The 19,853-nt window shown below is 46.4% G+C and overlaps 5 protein-coding genes across 11 annotated transcripts in view; 3 read left to right on the plus strand and 2 right to left on the minus strand.

Moving 5' to 3' along the window:
• Window positions 1-19,853, minus strand: part of LOC127614944 (SAM and SH3 domain-containing protein 1-like) — a 68,551-nt gene that overhangs the window by 19,698 nt on the left and 29,000 nt on the right. The gene's annotated exons all lie outside the window — the stretch shown is intronic.
• Window positions 1-19,853, plus strand: part of srsf5a (serine and arginine rich splicing factor 5a) — a 97,712-nt gene that overhangs the window by 354 nt on the left and 77,505 nt on the right. The window lies entirely within an intron of this gene.
• On the plus strand, window positions 362-3,631 carry foxo3a (forkhead box O3A). The gene is made up of 2 exons (XM_052086425.1): window positions 362-1,341; window positions 2,468-3,631. The coding sequence occupies exons 1-2, from the start codon at window positions 814-816 to the stop codon at window positions 3,629-3,631; spliced, it is 1,692 nt and encodes a 563-aa protein (XP_051942385.1). The 5' UTR covers window positions 362-813.
• Window positions 2,470-13,317, minus strand: zbtb24 (zinc finger and BTB domain containing 24). 6 transcript variants are annotated; one of them, XM_052086423.1, is made up of 9 exons: window positions 13,158-13,317; window positions 11,771-12,483; window positions 10,998-11,165; window positions 10,844-10,927; window positions 10,660-10,743; window positions 10,167-10,248; window positions 9,506-9,740; window positions 8,274-8,683; window positions 2,470-3,659 (listed from the first exon to the last, which is right to left on the minus strand). In XM_052086423.1, exons 2-8 carry the CDS (start codon window positions 12,468-12,470, stop codon window positions 8,297-8,299), a joined length of 1,740 nt encoding a protein of 579 aa, XP_051942383.1. In that variant the 5' UTR covers window positions 12,471-12,483; window positions 13,158-13,317; the 3' UTR covers window positions 2,470-3,659; window positions 8,274-8,296. The 6 variants fall into 6 exon arrangements, with proteins under 6 accessions (XP_051942383.1, XP_051942382.1, XP_051942377.1 ...); XM_052086422.1 differs by having other exon boundaries at window positions 2,470-3,627; window positions 11,771-12,486; XM_052086417.1 differs by having other exon boundaries at window positions 11,771-12,486.
• ddo (D-aspartate oxidase) lies at window positions 13,357-19,715 on the plus strand. 2 transcript variants are annotated; one of them, XM_052086435.1, is made up of 5 exons: window positions 13,357-13,614; window positions 15,908-16,145; window positions 16,714-16,822; window positions 18,033-18,209; window positions 18,986-19,715. In XM_052086435.1, the coding sequence occupies exons 2-5, from the start codon at window positions 15,926-15,928 to the stop codon at window positions 19,545-19,547; spliced, it is 1,068 nt and encodes a 355-aa protein (XP_051942395.1). In that variant the 5' UTR covers window positions 13,357-13,614; window positions 15,908-15,925; the 3' UTR covers window positions 19,548-19,715. The 2 variants fall into 2 exon arrangements, with proteins under 2 accessions (XP_051942395.1, XP_051942396.1); XM_052086436.1 differs by having other exon boundaries at window positions 13,361-13,614; window positions 15,973-16,145.

Consider the following 19,853-nt stretch of genomic DNA (forward strand, 5'->3'; position numbering starts at 1 on the left):
TATCTGAAAAAAATGCATTGCTTAAATGCGCTTGTATTTGCATTTTTTGTATAATTATTTGCATATAATTTGTGTATAAACTTTGAGTTTGGTACATTTATAAACTTGCGTTCGATACCTTTTAATTTAATAATTGTTTTAATACAGTTTATATTATTTAAATGCAGAGTTTATGTTCAAACTAAGTAATGTTACATTGACTTGCAATCATATTAAATATACACATTTTTAGGGGCTATTTTGTGCAAAAAAAATTGCCCATTATAAAAAGGGACAGCTGACTTTTTTCCAACATTTTTTGCGTGATGTGGAACCTGCTGGGCATCCCCATGGGGGGCCAGGCGGTGACATCACTGCTCCATACTGTCGCTTTAATTTGGAGCAGCGCAGAGGAGGAAGAGGAGGAGGTCGAGGAAGAAGAGGAGGTGTAGCAGCAGGATTGTTTGGTTGAATGAGCGTTTTGCGTGTGCAAATATCAGCCTGGAGGCGAAGTGCTGGTGAACATTTCTGCAGGAAGGAGGTGCAACGATGAAGATGCCCAAGAAAGTCGCGGGAGGAAACGGTCAAGATGGCAGCGTAGTGACGTGTTAAATGCTTCTGGGTGCTCACGGAGGAACGCAAAGCCGAAATCCCCCCCCCCCCGCCCCCCGCTTTCCTCTCCCGGGTTCACGAGGAAAAGCCATCGCGATTCCTGTTAGCATGCATTCCAGTAAATAGACAGCACCTCCCTCCTCCTCCACCACCACCACCACCGCACACATTGATGGAATGCGACCCGAGTGACTTCCCGACCCAATCATCGCCCACCGTGAGATGGCCGAAGCCAGCGAGCCGAACGTGGAAATCGACCCGGACTTTGAACCCCAGAAGCGACCGCGCTCTTGCACTTGGCCGCTACCCCGTCCGGAGCTCGGCGCGGCGGGCAAAGCGGGGGCTAACGACGCTGATGTCATTCCGGAGGAAGAGGATGACGACGAGGAGGGAGGAGGAGGTGGAGACGGCGGTGTGCCCCGGGAGGCCACCGGGGCTGTCAAGCCGAGCCCGTTCACTTCCTCCGGCCTCCACCTCCCGGCGCGGCGCCGCACCGAAGACTCCGCGGATGGCTCGCTGTCCTCGGCTCATGTGGTGCCGGCGGCGGCCACCACAGCCTCGCAGCAGCTGCGCAAGTCGTCGGCTCGCCGGAACGCCTGGGGGAACTATTCGTACGCGGACCTCATCACGCAGGCCATCGAGTCGTCCCCCGAGAAGAGACTCACCTTGTCGCAGATCTACGAGTGGATGGTCCGCTCCGTGCCCTACTTCAAGGACAAGGGAGACACCAACAGCTCGGCCGGATGGAAGGTGAGGGAGCGCCGGACATCGTTCCTGCGCACACCTGCCAATGATTAATTGCCGGGGTTTTTTTTTCACGTTTGGAAATAATTTAACAAATCGGATACTAGCTGTGCTTCACTTTTGTACGGTGTCTGTCGCAGCATTGCTCCAAAACTGATGGCATACTTTTTTTGTCATCAAAATTTGACATACAATACCCAAGGCTGACAACATGGAGACAAAAAAGGTTTCACAATGTTTGTTTGTTTTTTCGGGCGGGGGCAATTTATCGAAAATTAAAAATCCTAATGTGGACACTGCTTAACTTTTTCCACATTTTACAATTAATGAAAAAAAATGTATCATATGTTTGCATTTTTTTCAGTTTTAAAAAGTGAAACATCTACTATATGAATTATATAGTGGTAGTTTATTTATTTAGCAATTAGCTTGAGCCACGAGCTCTGAACTCGACTCGGCTTGCTTGACTTCACAATAAACGCCACTTTGGCAAATATCGAACCATTAAAAAAAAAAAAGGAGTAAAATTAAATTCAAATTTATCTATTTATGTTATCGGCTATGTTTGTATTGTAAACATACGGAAGTCAATTGAATAACATGCCCAATGTTAGCACGGTAAGGACGGCTTCTCGCTTGATAAGGATTACAGTCTAGCCCGGACAACCAATTCAAATCTGTCATGGAATCAAGTCAGATGAGAGCTTTGAAGGATTTAAGTGTGTGTGTGTGTGTGTGTGTGTGTGTGTGTGTGTGTGTGTGTGTGTGTGTGTGTGTGTGTGTGTCAGGAAATAGGTTTATAATCCTGTAGTTTGTACGTGGAACGCGGGTTGATTCTCTGAATTTTTTTCTTGAAGGAATGATCATGCTGTTTTATTATCCATTTTTTAAAAAGCAGATTCCGTAATTCTCAAAGCCTCTCCTTGCTGGCACGCCCTGCCTTACACAAACAGCATGGCTGTGGACAGAGAAGAAATGACAAAAACGACCAATTTAGCCAATCGGTCGTTATATTTCGGGACTACTAAAAAAAAAGCGACTTTTAGAAACAAAAATTCCCCGACGACAAAACTGTCTTTGCTTCGTCAATTGAAATGGTGCCATACAAAGAAACGTTCCTTGCCCTCCACAGAATTCCATCCGACACAACCTGTCCCTGCATAGCCGCTTCGTGAAGGTCCAGAACGAAGGCACCGGGAAGAGCTCGTGGTGGATGGTCAACCCGGACGGCGGCAAAGGCGGCAAAGCGCCGCGTCGCCGCGCCGTCTCCATGGACAACAGCAAATACATCAAAGGCGCCCGAGGCCGCGCCACCAAGAAGAAAGCCTCGCTGCAGGCCGCCCAGGACGGCGGCTCCGAGAGCTCGTCCAGCCTCTCCAAGTGGACGGGCAGCCCCACGTCGCGCAGCAGCGACGAGCTGGACGCCTGGACCGACTTCCGCTCGCGCACCAACTCCAACGCCAGCACGCTGAGCGGGCGCCTGTCGCCCATCCTGGCCAACCCGGAGCTGGACGAGGCGCCCGTGGACGACTCGCCCTTGTCCCCCATGCTGTACTCCAGCCCCAGCAGCATGTCGCCGTCGGCGGGGCCCGCCGGACTCTCCGACCTGGCGGGCACCATGAACCTCAACGACGGGCTGTCCGACAACCTGATGGACGACCTGCTGGACAACATCAGCCTGACGGCGTCCCAGCAACCTCCCTCCAACGAGGACGACGACGACAAAGGCCAGGGCGGCGCCGCCTTTGCGTTCGCCAGCCCGCTTTTCAGCCCCACGTCCATCACCGGCCTGCGCCAGTCGCCCATGCAGACCATCCAGGAGAATAAGCAGACCACTTTCTCCTGCGCGGCGCACCTGACCCTGCAGGATCTCCTCAGCCTGGACTCCGGCAACGTCCTGCTCACCCAGTCCGACCCGCTCATGTCGCAGGCCAGCACCGCCGTGGCCCTGCAGAACTCGCGCCGCAACACGCTGCTCGCGCGCAAAGACGACGTCCCGTCGGCTGGCCACGCCGCCGTCCAGGCGCAAATTTCTTCCGGCGGGAATGGCCTCAAGTCTCCCGGCAAAAGCTCTCGTCATGACGAGAGCCAGGACCGTTTCCCCTCCGCCGCCGCCGCCGCAGACCTGGACCTCGAGGTGTTCAACGGCGCACTGGAGTGCGACATGGACTCCATCATCCGCAATGAACTGATGGAGGCCGACTGCCTGGACCTCAGTTTCGACGCCTCCCACAACGCCAATGTGAACCAGGGGGGCTTCAAGCAGACGTCGCCGCAGAACTGGGTTCAGAGCTGAGGGGGTATGGAACGCACTGTCAAAGAGACTCCGGTGGTGTCGGTGGGGGGTGGGGGGGGGGGGGGGAGGAGAGTGTTAAAAGTGTATTCCTATCTTCTTATTTTTCCATCCTACATAATTTGAGGTGTGACGGTAAAGAATCCGGCACTATTTTAACGCTGGCGATTGGAGGGAGGGAGTTTAAAGGTGGCTAGCCAAGCTAGCTTTTTTTTTCTTCCCGGCTCGCTGACCCGTGCGTAAGGTTGAAATGGACAAGTGAAGTATGTTAACTTTAACACTCATTTTGCTACACTCCCTTTTTTTTTTTTTTTTTTTTTAGTTGAAAGCAATTATTGCTGATGATGCTAGCCACGCAGCTAATGCTAATTGCTAAGGCAATGTGAAAGGCACTACAAGCTATCAAGGAGGAGTTAAAGGCAATTTTTCAGCTTCTGGGTGACATCAGAAAGGGCAAGAGGGGGGGGGGGGGGGAGAACACAATCGGAGTGTTAGGTTTAACAAATTCACTGCCCGCACACGCTTCGTGTTAAAAGCAATTGTCCCAGTCCATCATGCTAGCCACTGAGTCAATTATCTCAGCGGGTTGTTTTTTGTTTTTTTCCCCCGCTGCCTGTCCTGTGAGTACAGTACCGATGTTTGAATTGGAGGTTGAAGTCATTCTGTGAATTTTCTGGCTTCCAAGCTAGCATCAGAAGCTAATCGCAGGGAGCCGAGCGCCCCCATACGCTGATTTTGCCAGGAAGGCAGTATGGAAGGTGATAATAGCTGTCTAAGCTAGCTGTTTTGTAGCTTTTATTCGGCTCGCTGTCCTGCAAGTATGGGTTTGAAATGGGGGGGGGGGGGTTAAGTCTACCCATGAATTCGCTAGCTGTGCCACTAGCGCCTCTGATGTGCCAATTTGCCAGGACCGCTTTAACCAAACAGGAATTAAGCTAACACAATCCGATAGCAGAGTCGTGAGTGACATTGTTTCTTTATTGTCACACCTCGTATGTTTGGTGTACTGGATTCTTAAAAAAACGGGGGGGTCGGGGAGGGGGGAATTCTATGAACCTGAGCGAGTCTCATACTGAAACAGGAACAAAAGTTGCGTTCATCTCAGGGAAGATGATTTTGTTCTCCCACATCAACATTTTTTGCCAAACAAGGGCCAAGGGCCTGTTTACATGGAAAAGAAAACTAAAGGAGAATACTTGACTAAAAGGAAAATCTGATGCACACCAAATATGAACGTGTACAGCTATTCCGTGACTAAGTGGCCACATTAGGTGCTTTATTTTTTATTTTTTTGGCGGTGGATGGGTGAGGGGATTGAGATTACTCGTGAAATCATTGTGAAGTTTCGTTTTAGAAGGTACGTCGGACGCTACAGACCAACCATCGTCAACTCTAGCGGAATATCGGAAGAAGTGCTCACTGGTGGACGCAACATTTCACCACCAAGCCACCAAATTACATTTGTCAATTCATGTAGCGGTTTGCCGCATGACGCGGCCAAACGCAAATAACCATATGCCGTCACGTCAACAGAACAACACGAGAAGCTAATGCTGCTAACAACTGTTAGCTAATGCTAGCCTGTGCTAACACTGCGTTTTGGGCTCCGTTTTTTTTTGCGCTGGAATTTAGGCTAGCTGATCATGTCACTGGTGGAGGAACTCTGTGGGGTGGTAACTATGTTCATTAGCACAAGTCTCGCACACGAGCCGCATTTTCAGAAATAGTTCACGAAAGATTCACTTGGTTGTTTAAGTTAATACTTTTCCGTGCACCTTTACTGCCATAAGATTCCGACTATTTCTATTGATGACTTTTTTTTTTCCTGTTGCACTTTTTATTCCACTAGCATTGTGATTCCTTCCGCATTTATTTGAGTGTCTTCCTCATTAGATCGCACCTTTATTCCACTAAAATGGTGACTTTTCTCACAGACATAAAATGGTGACTCTTTAATCTTGAACAAATCTGCTCTCGTCAAATTGCATAACATGAATTGACTACTTTTTTCCTTGTGATATGGCAATTTCCCCACATGAATACTTTTGTGATATTTTTTTCTCCAAATTGTTGTTTTTTTTAAACGCAACTCGGTTCGACTATGTAAACTTATCGTGTTATTTTACGTTTTTATTCCCACAATAGTATGAGTTTTGTTCCTGTGATATGGCAATTTTTTTTCATGCTGGTTTATTTTCTAATGTTGTCCCTTAATATTTGTAAATGTACAACTTTCATGGTTTTCATATTTATTCTCATAAAATTATTTTTCCCCCCCCGCCTTAATTCACAAATTTTTCATCATTTACTTTGTGCCGTGAGGTCGCGCCATTCCTACCTTAGTACGACAGCATTCTCACGATTGACTTTGCGTTGATCTACACCATTTTTCTGTACTATCGCATTTTAAACAAAATGAATCATTGACAATGTTTACTTCCGCGATGCTGCTTGCCCTTAATTTTGTCACTCGTCGCGTAAATAGCGAAATAATGGGATAAACGGCTCCAGAAGACGGAATCATTCCGCTGTCATTTGGTGACTTCTTGGTGCTGTAAAAGAGATGATAGCAGGGGGGGGGGGGGGGGGGGGGCGGCGGCATGAGGAACCCAACCCTTTCCCACCCTTGTTATCAGCACTATAGCAGGTGCTGCCCCCCTGTGACGGGAGCCATTATCTTCCGAGCCATTCTTGCCATTTCGTCACTCACAGTACTTGAAAATATTGCCAAACGTTTGCGCATATACTGTACATAGCTAGAAATCGGGTGTTGTAGATAGCTGGAAGCATAGCTAAGGGCAATATATAATATATACAGTATATATAATATATATATATATATCTTAAAGTATTTGTAAGACCACCAAGACCCATTTAATTATTTCATGAATTGTGTTCGTAGCTTTTTTTTTTCCAAGCGCCACCCATTTCACGCCTTCTGGAGCACTTAAATTTTTTTTTTTTGTAAAGATGACAATTTGACTTTTTTTTTAAGTGTAAATCATTTTTGCGCGCTGTCATCGCCCCTCTCCTCTTGCTCCTACTAGAACAAAAATGTGATGTTTACAAGCTTCTCAAGAGACGGTGCATGTAAATAAAGCTTTGAGAGCCACTCTAGCAAATCTCTTATTTGTGTGTGTATGTGTAAAATCCCCCCCCCCCCCCCCCCCCCCCCCCCCCCCAGAGGAATTGCATGGTTGCAGGTGGTCTGGAGAGGTCATTTCCTATTGGCTGGCAAGCCCCGGAGCTCCCGGCCAATGGCGTCTCTGTATCCGAGAGGAACACAGTTGGCCTCGAGCCCGAGCTGTGCATATTTTTACACCTTTCGATAGATGTAGCTCAGTTTGCTGTCGCCATGGTAGCAAGGAGGTAGTGGTAAGGGTCACGGCGGGACAGTGGGTTTTGTTTGTCACATTTCAAAGACCGATATTTCATTTTGGAATTCAGTTACAATTGCCTCCTGTCATCCGTTTTTTTTAAATGTATTATTTCATCAAATAATACTCAGTCCTATTCATTAATTAATAAAATATTTTGTTATTAAATGTTGCGTAAAGTAGAATTGAAAACGGCCGCATGGTTTATTTCTTCAATCCGTATAATTTGCCCACATGCAGTCGTAAAGAAATGACCTCAATGGCTTCATTTGTCCCAACGCATACGTGGAGGCTGAAATGAAACCTTGGTTGAATTTTTTTTTTTTAAATAAAAACAACAGTACGGTGTTGCTCTGAATGAACTTTATTTAAACTTCTGTCAAACTGTGTTACTGAAGTGACATAGTACGTTTTTACAAATGTAATCTGACAAGGTTCACGTAATAACTTGGTGAGAGTTATCGTGTTAAAAGATGAGACATTTTAAGTTTCACCTAATAACGTGATGACATTTGGCTTCTGCGTTCAACATCACAAAATGAGGCAAATACTTGCAGTTCAGGTCACTGGTGGTAGCTAGCATGTCTTCTTTTTAACGCTTAAATAATTGTAAAAAATTTTTTTATCGCTGCGGCTTGTATGGATTTTTTTGGGTTTGTTTGTTTTGAGTCAGAGCCAATTCAGAAATTTGGCAGAATAAAATTTCGCAGAGTTTGCAATCAGAGGATTAAGGAAAAAAAAATACATAATGAATAAAACAACTCACACTTTTAGTCCCTTAATGCTTATCAAAATAACGACAGGAATCACAGTCAGAACATTTGACTGTTTTCAAACGCTTTGTCCTTTGGCATTTGCCGAACTTCTCAAGAGAGACAACTCTCAGCCAAAATGTAGACGTAAAACAATTGGCAAAAATAAATAAATACATAAATAAAGGAAAAAGAAAATCTGCCGATTTTGGCCGATTCTAGTTTTGACTGATCCCGTCAGCTAGCCGACAAATCGGTCAGTCACTATTCGTAACACTGATTTTATGAGACATCAAAATGGACTCCGCCAGCCAGTCACCTCAACCGGAAGTAACTAACTTATCATGTTACCACGTGAAACTTACTTATCATGGAGTTTATCATGTTGTTTGTTTGTTTTCTGGAATGGTAGGAATAATGCACACGTAACGTTTTGTTTAGCGCACTTTGAGCCGCCTCGGTTTTTTTGTTTTCATCCCCAACAAGTGTAACTAAATGCCACGAGTGTTAGCTTACTGGATTCGTCGGTGACGCTGCGCTCAAGGGTGTCCGGGTGGCGGCGCGGCGGTGGAGTAGACGGTCCCGGCCTGGATCTGGAAAGTGTGTCCGTGGATGTGGTGGCTGGACATGTGCTCGCCCGTGTGGCTGATTGAGATGGGCTGGTTGACGTGGACGCCCTGGACGTGCGTTGGCGCCATCTGCTGGGCGGGACCATGCGCCGCATGCAGGTGCTCGGCGGCCTCCTTGCTTAGGGTGATGACGTACATGGACTCAGTCCGCGGAGGCACGGCCTGAGTGTCCAGCGCGCCGAGCATCTGGATCTGGGGCGCGACAGTGCCGATCTCCTGCGTCAAGCTGATGTTGTCCCCCGTCACCAGAAGCTGGATCTCCTGCTCCGAGCCTGACTCCAGCTGATACTTCTGGACCTGTGGGTTGTATGCCGACCATTTTTTTTTCCAGCTACGTTCATGCAAATGTAATGCAACTTTGCAATGGTGTTTTTTCCCCTTTTTTTCCTTATTTGGTCACTTCCAACTTCAGCTCTATACATTTGCTGTATATTGCCATATATGATACATTGTTTATAAACTTTCTACCACTTAAAAAAAAAAAATCCAAAGTGCAACTAAGATCTCCATTAAAATACAGATGCGTAGTAGGCCCAAGTGTTCATTAAAAAAAAAAGTTGCAAAAACAGTTCTCATCACAAGTCACTGTAGTTATTATACTGTTATTACAACAGTAACTACTAAAATATAGGAAAATAAAATCAGCACTTGAATATCATGTGTCATGTTCTTGACTAGAGATGAGTGACCTTTCATTTTTCTATATGCATATTGTATTTATTTATCAGTCGAGATCAGAGATAAGCAAATGGCGCATGCAGCGCATGAGCACATTGTGAGTTTCCCCTTGACTAATTTTTTTTTAAAAAAGGGGAAAAAAAAGTTTTGCTTTTTTTTTCTTACGTATTCAAGAATTTGTTTTTAACAAAACCAATCCTTCAAAAAACGCAGATAAGGATTCAGGACACGTTTTCCACGAAAAACAGGAGCGGAGATGGGGTGTAACGCCCGAGAAAAAAAATGTTTTCACAATAATTATATTTAATTAGTTTTACAAATGTAAGGAGTAATTTCAGCAAGTTTTAATTAAAAAATAATTTTTTAAATTGTATTTTGGTCAAGAAAATATCTCTTTGTTTCCGTCCTGTCATAAACTACAAAAACCTTGCCGTGACCTACCTGTGCCTGCAGGGCGGCGCCATTCCCACCTCGATCGGCCGGCTCCGCTTTGGACGCCCTCTCCTTGTTGTGGGTGTTGATGTGCGTCTTCAGGTTGTCGAGGCGCGAGAAGGAGAGGCCGCAGGCCGAGCAGTTGAAGGGCTTCTTGCCCGAGTGGGAGGCCACGTGGCGGCGGTAGGCGCTGCGGTCGGCAAAGGACTTGTCGCACATGGTGCAACTGTAAGGCTTTTCGCCTCTGTGGGGGCACAACATGGGACTTTTTTTTACACATAAATAAAAAGGAATAAATACATTTCAAGAACCAACTTTAGGAAAAAAAATCTGCTTAATGAATGCGCTGTAAAAATTTTTTTTTGATAAGACTCACTCAGGCAATACTTTGCACATTGCTGGACTAAGCAAAATTTTTTCTCACGGTTACCCTGCGACGGCGGATCTGGGGTTGAGGTCATGGCCCATTCTCAGTCTCTCTTCCGCTTAAAATCAGGACCTCAAATGGGAAAATACTCTCGTGTACTTCACATATCAGACTGCAGCGGTTGGAGCGAAGGCAAAGGGGCTAAGCTAGCCTTTGCAAAACTTGAGCCGCCACTTCCGACAGTACCCGTTTTGTGGTCAAAGCACCGACAGCCATTAGTTAGCGTGCAGTGATGATGCTCACCTGTGTATCCGGATGTGCGTCTGCAAAGTGCTCTTGACAGAAAAACATTTCCCGCAGATCTCGCACGTGAACGGCTTCTCACCTGCAGACGACAATTTACACGGAAATTGTAACTTTTTTTTTTTTTTGCAGTTATAATGGCCATCAATTCCACGCAGGTTTTAGCGATGCAAAATCCGTTCAAGTTCGCACGAAACAACAAAAACACAGACGCTCGTTCCTACCGACTGCTGTCAGGCTGATGAATAAAAAATAACAATCATAATAATAATAATAATTAAATGATGTGAAGGAAAATTGTAAATACTACTGCGATGTATCCATTTGTGTTCATATTGTATTTAATTGAAAGATGTTTGTTGGGTTTTTTTTTCTCTTTCTTCTTTCTACATACATTCTTGCTGCTGGAGGCTGTAAATTTCCCCAGTGTGGGACGAATAAAGGATATCTTATCTTATCTTATTTCACCGAACAGTATCGTACTTGATTTTACCTGTGTGAGTGCGCAAGTGCTTTTTCAACTGGGCCGTATCCAAAAACTTGTGCTGGCATTGAGCACACTCTGGAAGCGATTTGCCTACAATGAATACAGAAACGACAATTAATAAAATTCACAATATGACCTTCAAATAAAACCAAATTTAAAAAAAAATGCATCCAGTCTGCTTCCATCTGACCCGTGTGGACCCTGTAATGACTTTTCAGCTGCCTCCTCTGAGTGAAGCTCTTTCCACACTGGTCGCAGCAGAATGACTTGTTTTCTGTAAAGACACGTGAAGTCACGTGATTCGGTTACACGCACGCCTTACGAGAGAAGCAAGACGGGATCACCTTGGTGGAGGTTCATGTGCTCGTGAAGGCTGTGCTTGGTGGCGAGGACTTTGGAGCAAACGCTGCACACGAACGGCGTCTCTCCGGTGTGCTTGCGCTGGTGGACCAGGAGCGTGTGCTTCTGCGTGAACGCCGCGTCGCACATCTGGCAGGAGAAAGGCTTCTCTCCTGCGGGGGTTGGGGGGAGCAACAATGACATCACTTCCTGTACGGTGCGTACGGAGGGAAAAGTGGATTAGCTCGTGAGCACAACAAAAAAACATAAGCGAGACGTTTTGAGCAGGGAATGCTTGGCACGATTTTTTTTTTCAGACCGATATCGGTACGAGTATTCACAATTTGAGTAGTCAGTAATACCTTTTTTTGATATCATTGATGATATCATGATATCATCATCAATTTTGATATCATGTATAAAATTTCATTGAACACGATGGCTAAAAATTGTCAACAAAGACAACTTTCTGATTCAGATGATTATTCGGAGACTACCACCGAGAAGGACTTACTCAATGTCAGATTTTATTTTTGACTATAATCGGTGTCGGTATCGGTGGCTGGTATCGTCAGCCACCATTAGCACCTTAAAAGAAGGCCGTCATAGGCCCGTTACGGAGAACTGGTATCCTTACTCACCCGTTCCGAGTTTTGAGAATTGTTTCTATGGGGAGAATGTACGAAAAGATGTCTGTAAATCTAAGTTTTGGTGCGGCACCGTGTATAGCGGGGTCTACTGTAGTGACAGTCATGTTAAAAACGATGCAGGAGGTCACCTGTGTGAGTACGTTGGTGGATCTTCAGGAAGATATGGTTTTTGAAACCTTTGCCACAGTCGTGACATCTGGCCTCCGTGTCAGGATACTTTCTCTTCCTGCACCTCCTCACCGGCTCTCCTCCTCCTCCAGGTGATAAGTCTCCGCCCACTTTAAAGGCGTCGTACTTGACGGGCAGCACGATTCTGCGTCTTCCTGCCCGAGTGGGCTGTTCCTGTTCTTTTCTGTTGTTAGCTACTTCCTGTCGCTCTTCGGCGTGGTCATCACACGAGGGATTCTTCTTCCTTTGCTTCCTGACGAGCAGGCTCTTCTTGGCTCGCCCTCCCTTGCGTCGCCGCGTGGTCTGCAGCGCATTCAGGAGGTCGCCCACCTTCAGCAACCGAGCGGCTGCCAGGAGCTGCTCGCCGGCGCCCTCCTCAACGCACACTCGGGCACTGTAGATGAACTCCAGCACCGCACCGCACGTGGCAGCCGTTACGCTGTCCAGTCGGTAGGTAGCCCCGGTGTTGGCGTCAACATCTTTGGCGGTGAAAAGCTGTAAGAAGTAGTCGCTGCTCGCCGCGAGCAGGGCCTTGTGCGCCCGGAAACACTCGCCCTCCACCAGCAGGGTGATGTCACACAGGATTTCACACTTCCTGAGGTGTGCCAATTTGCTCAGGACTGTCATCTTGTGCGAGGAAGATGAGGCCGTCAGTGTCATCTTCTTCAGTGAACTGCTGAGAAATAGAATAAAACACTTTTTGGGGCATGCCTTCCTTGACCGTCATTAAAAAAATTGCTATTTCGAATGTTCAGTGGGAATTGTACACAGAAATAATTGTACAGTTGCACACGTGACAATGTGCTACTGTACAGCTGTTGTAGATATTTTTTACAGTAGCAAGAAATTGCTTTTCAGTTATTTTACACAAAACAAGATCATTTGTCGCAAATATTCTTCTCCCTCGTTCATTTGCTAATTTTTGGTTCCGAGTGCAACAAGACTTCCCACAATAAGAGAAAAGGAAAAACAACATTCGTCAGTCGAAACACAGCTATTTGGATAAGGATTTGATTCAAACGTATTTAAAAACAAAAATAAATAAAATATTGTCACATATAATAGCCTTTTCATCAGGCATGTAGTGGACGGTGTCCACTGGACACCTGCCCCAAAGGTGTTTGAAGCTCAAAGGACAACTTAGAACTTTTTCACGTTCGGAATAAATAAATAAATAAAAATATTTTAAAAAAACAACAGCACCTCGAACAAAACGCCCGCTTTCTCTCTAAAAGAAAAACAAAACACTGACCTACGTAAAGACGTAAAATGAATAGAGCTTGGCAACGCATTTGTTGAAGAAACCCCGTCGAGTTTTTCGTGAATAGTGAGCTGTTAGGACCTTACCGTTTTCTTGCTAACCGGAAGAAGTCAGAGTGAGGTGTTATCGCGAGGAATGCACTCACTACGAGACTTCCGTGTGAGCAGATCTACATATATAGTGGATTAAGGCGCACACCCTGTCATCCCGATGTGGCAAAGTGCGCTCCTCGACAGCCTCCACCCAACCTGTTTAAGATGTCTCCATCCTTCAACATTAAGTGATTCAAACGATCAGCAAGCTTTGCAGAAGCCTGATGGGATCTAAAAACAGTCTGGATAGGGGGAATCGAGTTTGCGGACCTGCTGTGACGTGACATTCCTTTCGCGAGGGACACTTTGTTGTTCAAATTGGGTGCCTCAACTGTTTTTTTTCCTTCCATGTCCCCTTAGGGGCTCCAGCCTCCGTAGTAATCAGCGTTTTAAAAAAGTAGCAGATTAAGTCATAGACGACGTTGGAGGTCTACACTGAACAACAAAGCAGGTGCGTGATGCTCGTGAACCATTTGTTTTTGTTTTTCCAACCAAGCAACGATCTCTGGATCATGTCTGCGCATTCGATTCTGCTGGGGTATTATGACCGTCGGATGTCGTCGTATGTAGCCCTTCAAATGCATCTTATAAATGTTTAATTTACTGAACTTTTGGTCAAGTGTTTTAGAGTCAATTAAACACATATTTGTTGCTACATGGCATTTGTATATTTTACATACGAAAAGACTTCGAATTCATTGCAGGCATTTGAAAAGTAAACAGAAAAATCACGACATGAAAATAACATAAATAAATAAACTTTCCGCTCCGCATTCATGAGCATTCAACTCCTTTTGCCTGCTGATGAGCTCATGCGTCATATTCAACTAGATTCGTAGTTGGGTAAACTGACATTCTCTAACAAGGTCTTGAAAGGTGCTTTTAAATAAAATGTATTATTATTATTATTATTATTATTATTATTATTATTACAGTGATAACAGTGTAGATAGATATGTGTCTGTGCAACGTTCTAGTCATTCGACCCTCGAGCCATGAGGCGTTCCGATAGTGTTACGTAAATGTGAATCACCCAGAAAAAGTGTTCATCAATCGGGCGATCGCTCACGATGCTGATCTTTGCTTTGGACGTTTTCGAAGGATCGTTAAAAACGACAAAAGCAAACGTCCTCGGATCAGTTCTTCACAAAACGCCAGGCAAAAAAAAAAAAAAACACTTCTGAGAGAGAACATGAACGAACGAGGGCAAAGCACGATGAGGACACAGTTAAAAGTGTCATGACCACCATTTTTTTTCTATAGTCTTCGTTTTTTTTACACTATGCACGACTCTAATTTATTGCGCAATAATTTAATTGGAACATGTATTTGTTAGAGGCTTAGAACGGGTTAGGGCATTTACGTCTCTACAAACTGTGGTGTAATTGTGTACACTGTACAGCATGACGAAAGAGTCGCGGGGCGACAACGTCATGGGTGTGCGTCGAGAGCGGGAGAGGGGAGAGTGACTTGAGAGAATACACTCTTCGGGAAAGCTCAATAAAAGTTATCCACGTTAACACGACAGCTGGACTCACGTGTGCTTGACTTGATAACACGACACAAAACATTTTCTAGTTCTTCCAGAACCACTTAATTTAGTCGAGGTACCACAGTACTGTTTGAGTTAAATGTTTTTCCAGTTTGTCCTGTTTGAGGTTGCATTGTGTCAACCTTCCTCTTTATTTTGCATACTCATGCTTTACAATGGACGGCCAGGTAGTGGAGGATTTAGGGCATCGACCTCACAGTGTGGAGGTCGTGGGTTCGATCCTGTGTGGAATTTGTTTGTTCTCTCCGTGACTCCGTGGGTTTTCTCCGGGTACTCCGGTTTCCTCCCACATTCCAAAAACATGCACGGCAGGCCGATTGAACACCTGAAAATGTCCCAAGGTGGGAATGCGAGCGCAGATGGTTATTCGTATCTGTGTGCACTGCGATTTGCTAGCAACCGGTTTTGGATGTCCCCCCAAAGCAGGGGTGTCCAAACTTTTTGCCAAGGGGGCCAGATTTTATGTGGTAAAATGTCGGGGGGGCCGACCTTGGCTGACATTCTTCGTACCTTGCCTGTAATCATGTCGTACATGTCAGCGTCTCTTGTTTGGTAATGTCACTTGACATTATAATCTTTAAAAACAGCCACTGTCTCTTGGCAAATGAGGCAGACACAGTTGTTGCGTATTTCAGTGAAGAAATAGTCCAATTTCCATCCATCCTTGAATCGTCGTCCCTCGCAGTCAACTTTCCTTTTTCAGTAAACTGGGAGGTTAATATGAACACGGAGTGATGTCTTGTTAACTCGTGAGTGATGTCTCGTAGAGTGCTACTGCCCTCTAGTGTCTAAATGCTATTACTCATTTAGTAAATGCTATTACTCATTTAGCCACTAGAGGGAAGCAGTACTCTATGAAACATCACTCACCAGTCTACGAGACCTCAGTCAATGCAACACGTGTTCCATTGCGCCCAACCTGCGGGCCAGACGGCACTGATTTTATGACAGGGGCCGAGGGCCGGATGAAATTCGACCGCGGGCTGGATTTGGCCCCCGGGCCGGACTTTGGACATGCCTGCCCCAAAGGCTCGAAGACAGCTGGGATAAGCTCCAGCATGCCCTGCGGCTTTTGTGAGGTTAAAGCGGATCAAAAAGTGGATGGATGGATGAGTGCTTTCCATTTTACAATCATGTGCTACTTGGTGTTGGTTGATCACGGAAAAATCTCCGGTATGAAAACTTTTTCAAGGCACCGCACGACATAGCCATGCGGGACATTCGGCTGTTCTTCATGACCGTTATCTCGTGTTCCAGGATGAGAGGAGCAAAGGTGGCGGTGGTAGGCGCGGGCGTGGTGGGCTTGTCCACGGCCGTGTGCATAGCCGAGACTCTCCCCGGCTGCTCGGTCACCCTGATGGCCGACAAATTCAGCCCAAGGACCACCAGCGACGGAGCGGCCGGGATCCTCTGTACGGAACAATATCCAGGTGGGCGGGAAAAACGCCGATATGCCGTAAAAACAACGGTCAGCACCATGTCACCGAGGCTGATGAATGTACGCAGTCGGAAGAGATTAAATGTATTTTTTAAAACCAAAAATTCTTCAATAAATGGACATATACCACCAATCATTTTTCATCAAAAAAATTTGCGAATCTGCTGTACATGTATATAATATTAAAGACATGTAATTATAAACACAAGGCAGCCAAATAAAATATAGCGATGCTTTGACTTACCGGTTTAATTGATTATGCAACCAATTGGAACTGAACTGATTTCAAAGCGATTTTCCCCATTGATCGGAAATGAAATGCCATTGTGTTGCAGCCCCCTCCAACTTATACATTTTGAGTCAAACCAGGATGAATTTTTTAGGTTGGTGATGATTTGAATAAAATTCTCCAATACAGAACTCGGTTCTATAGCATTTGTTTAACGAGAGAGAAAAATCAGCCAATTTTAAAAGAACTCAAATCGACCAGATGTCAAATTGGTACTCATGATACAGTTCGCCTCCTTTTGCACCTCAGCCGCCATCCCTCTTTGCACTAGATATTCCTTTGGAACGCCAAAGATGCTGGTTCCGCGACACCTTTGACCACCTACTGGCCATCGCGCAGTCCAGACACGCACCTGAGGCCGGAGTGCTGCTAAGCTCAGGGTAACATTCATTCATTCATTCATTCATTCATCTTCCGAGCCGCTTGATCCTCACTAGGGTTGCGGGGGGGGGGGGGGGGTGCTGGAGCCTATCCCAGCCGTCTTCGGGCAGTAGGCGGGGACACCCTGAATCGGTTGCCAGCCAATCGCAGGGCACACGGAAAACGAACAACCATCCGCACTCACACTCACACCAAGGGACAATTCAGAGTGTTCAATCAGCCTGCCACGCATGTTTTTGGAATGTGGGAGGAAACCGGAGCACCCGGAGAAAACCCACGCAGGCCCGGGGAGAACATGCAAATTCCACACAGGGAGGCCGGAGCTGGAATCGAACCCGGTACCTCTGCACTGTGAAGCCGACGTGCTAACCACTGGACTACCGGGCCGCCCTTCAGGGTAACATGCAAGCGTAAAATGAAGTGAAAGATTTTTCTCTCTTTTTTTTTTTTTCCACAACTGAAAAGTTTCCATGTTTCTGAATAACATGGAAGCTTTTGCCAATATATCCCAAGGATCGGCAATTGTAGACGTACTGTATCGGATGTATTTTTCACTATGGTGAAATTGTCTCATTGAAGGGGCCCGGGGCACTGTCTGTCCTTTTGCGAGACTTACAGTTTTTAAGGTGTAATTGCATGCAAAGCATTTTAAAATGAGACGGAATTCATATTTTATTATATATAAAAAAAAAATCAAAATCATATTTTTACTTTATTCTTAGGGCGGCCCGGTAGTCCAGTGGTTAGCATGTCGGCTTCACAGTGCCGAGGTACCGGGTTCGATTCCAGCTCCGGCCTCCCTGTGTGGAGTTTGCATGTTCTCCCCGGGCCTGCGTGGGTTTTCTCCGGGTGCTCCGGTTTCCTCCCACATTCCAAAAACATGCGTGGCAGGCTGATTGAACACTCTAAATTGTCCCTAGGTGTGAGTGTGAGTGCGAATGGCTGTTCGTTTCTGTGTGCCCTGCGATTGGCTGGCAACCGATTCAGGGTGTCCCCCGCCTACTGCCCGAAGACGGCTGGGATAGGCTCCAGCACCCCCCGCGACCCTAGTGAGGATCAAGCGGCTCGGAAGATGAATGAATGAATACTTTATTCTTCTCTACTTCATCTACGAGTGGCCATTTAAACGTAGCCCTTGAGGACAACATGCTGACTGAGGTGATGTTGTTGCACGATGATGTCATCTTTTCTTCACCCCCACCCATATAGCGTTCAAATCTTCAGGGAGCCCCCTGCCAACAAGAGGCCCTACTGGTGGGACATCGTGTTTGGCTTTCGCTTCCTGAGCGAACGCGAGCTGCGCCGCTTTCCCGAGCACACGTTCGGCCAGGCCTTCACCACCATCAAGTGCGAATGTTCCAGCTACCTGCCCTGGCTGCAACACAAGTTTGTTTGGGTTTGAATTGTGGCTCAGACGGATATATTCCACAAACATGTGTGTTTGCTTCTTTTTTCCTATTTCAAACTTTTTTTTTGGGGGGGGGGGGTTGGCTGTATTTTAGTTTTTGGAGGATTTCTGAGACCGATGGGTAGAAGAGACACAGAAAATTTGATCTTTGTTCAAATATTTTCACCGTTTTGCTGCTTTTCTTAGCTTTATGTCTTTAGGGGGCTGTTAGAAGTTTTTTTTTAATCACTTTTTTTTTCATTTTAATCAATTTTTTGCTTGCATTGATTTTCATTTTTCTGGTCAGAACTCATTAATTTTCTCATCTTCCGAGCCGCTTGATCCTCACAAGGGTCGCGAGGGGTGCTGGAGCCTATCCCAGCCGTCTTCGGGCAGTAGGCGGGGGACACCCTGAATCGGTTGCCAGCCAATCGCAGGGCACACAGAGACGAACAACCATTCGCACTCACACTCACACCTAGGGACAATTTAGAGTGTTCAATCAGCCTGCCATGCATATTTTTGGAATGTGGGAGGAAACCGGAGCACCCGGAGAAAACCCACGCAGGCCCGGGGAGAACATGCAAACTCCACACAGGGAGGCCGGAGCTGGAATCGAACCCGGTACCTCTGCACTGTGAAGCCGTCGTGCTAACCACTGGACTACCGGGCCGCCCACTCATTAATTTTGATATTTTAAATTATTTTCTATTTTCTAAGGACAGGGGCAATAGAAAATAGATAGGTGGCTGGTTTCCTCGTCGTTTGTGTCCAGGTTCACGAAAGCCGGCGGTAAACTGGTGGAGAAGAAAGTGTCCAGTCTTGAGGAGTTGAGCCCAGACTACCACGTCATTGTCAACTGCTCGGGCCTGGGCTCCAAGGAGCTGGTGGGAGACGTCGGGCTCGTCCCGGTCCGGGGCCAGGTCTTGAAGGTGGACGCCCCTTGGCTGAAGAACTTCGTCCGTCAAGAGGAGGGGAAGTCCTACATCTACCCCGGCTCCAGCTACGTCACTGTGGGCGGCACCCGACAGGAGGGAGATTGGCGCCTGGCGGTCGACCCCGGGGACACCGAGGCCATCTTGGAGCGCTGCACCAGGCTGGAGCCATCCCTGTGTCGGGGTAGGATGCTGGGGCAGTGGGTCGGGCTCAGGCCCTCCAGGAGGAATCCAAGGGTGGAGAGGGCGGGACAGCGGCTGGGCGGCGGCCGCGGGGCCCATGTGGTGCATAACTACGGCCACGGGGGCTACGGCGTCTCTTTGGCCTGGGGGACGGCCGTCGACGCCACCGGGTTGGTCAGGAGCTGCCTTCAAGAAATGCATCTACAAGCCAAACTGTGATCTCCCGATGCCATTGAACGCATCATCGCAGACGAATCAGTGGGGTTAAACGATTTAGATAATGTCATTGTGAGTTTTAAAAAATATTAATTATGTAGTTTTTTTAAGAGGTACCGCTACTCTTTTTCCGCATATTTTAAGAAACAAGCCATGAATTAATCAGTACTACAATGTTGTTGGTTTTTTTCCTTCTTTCTACCTACATTCTTGCTGCTGGAGGCTGTAAATTTCCCCAGTGTGGGACAAATAAACGATATCTTATCTTATCTTATCTTATCTTACAATATCCGATTTATTATACATCAT

The sequence above is a fragment of the Hippocampus zosterae genome, chromosome 14 (genome assembly GCF_025434085.1).
Source record: "Hippocampus zosterae strain Florida chromosome 14, ASM2543408v3, whole genome shotgun sequence".
Classification (NCBI taxonomy): domain Eukaryota; kingdom Metazoa; phylum Chordata; class Actinopteri; order Syngnathiformes; family Syngnathidae; genus Hippocampus; species Hippocampus zosterae.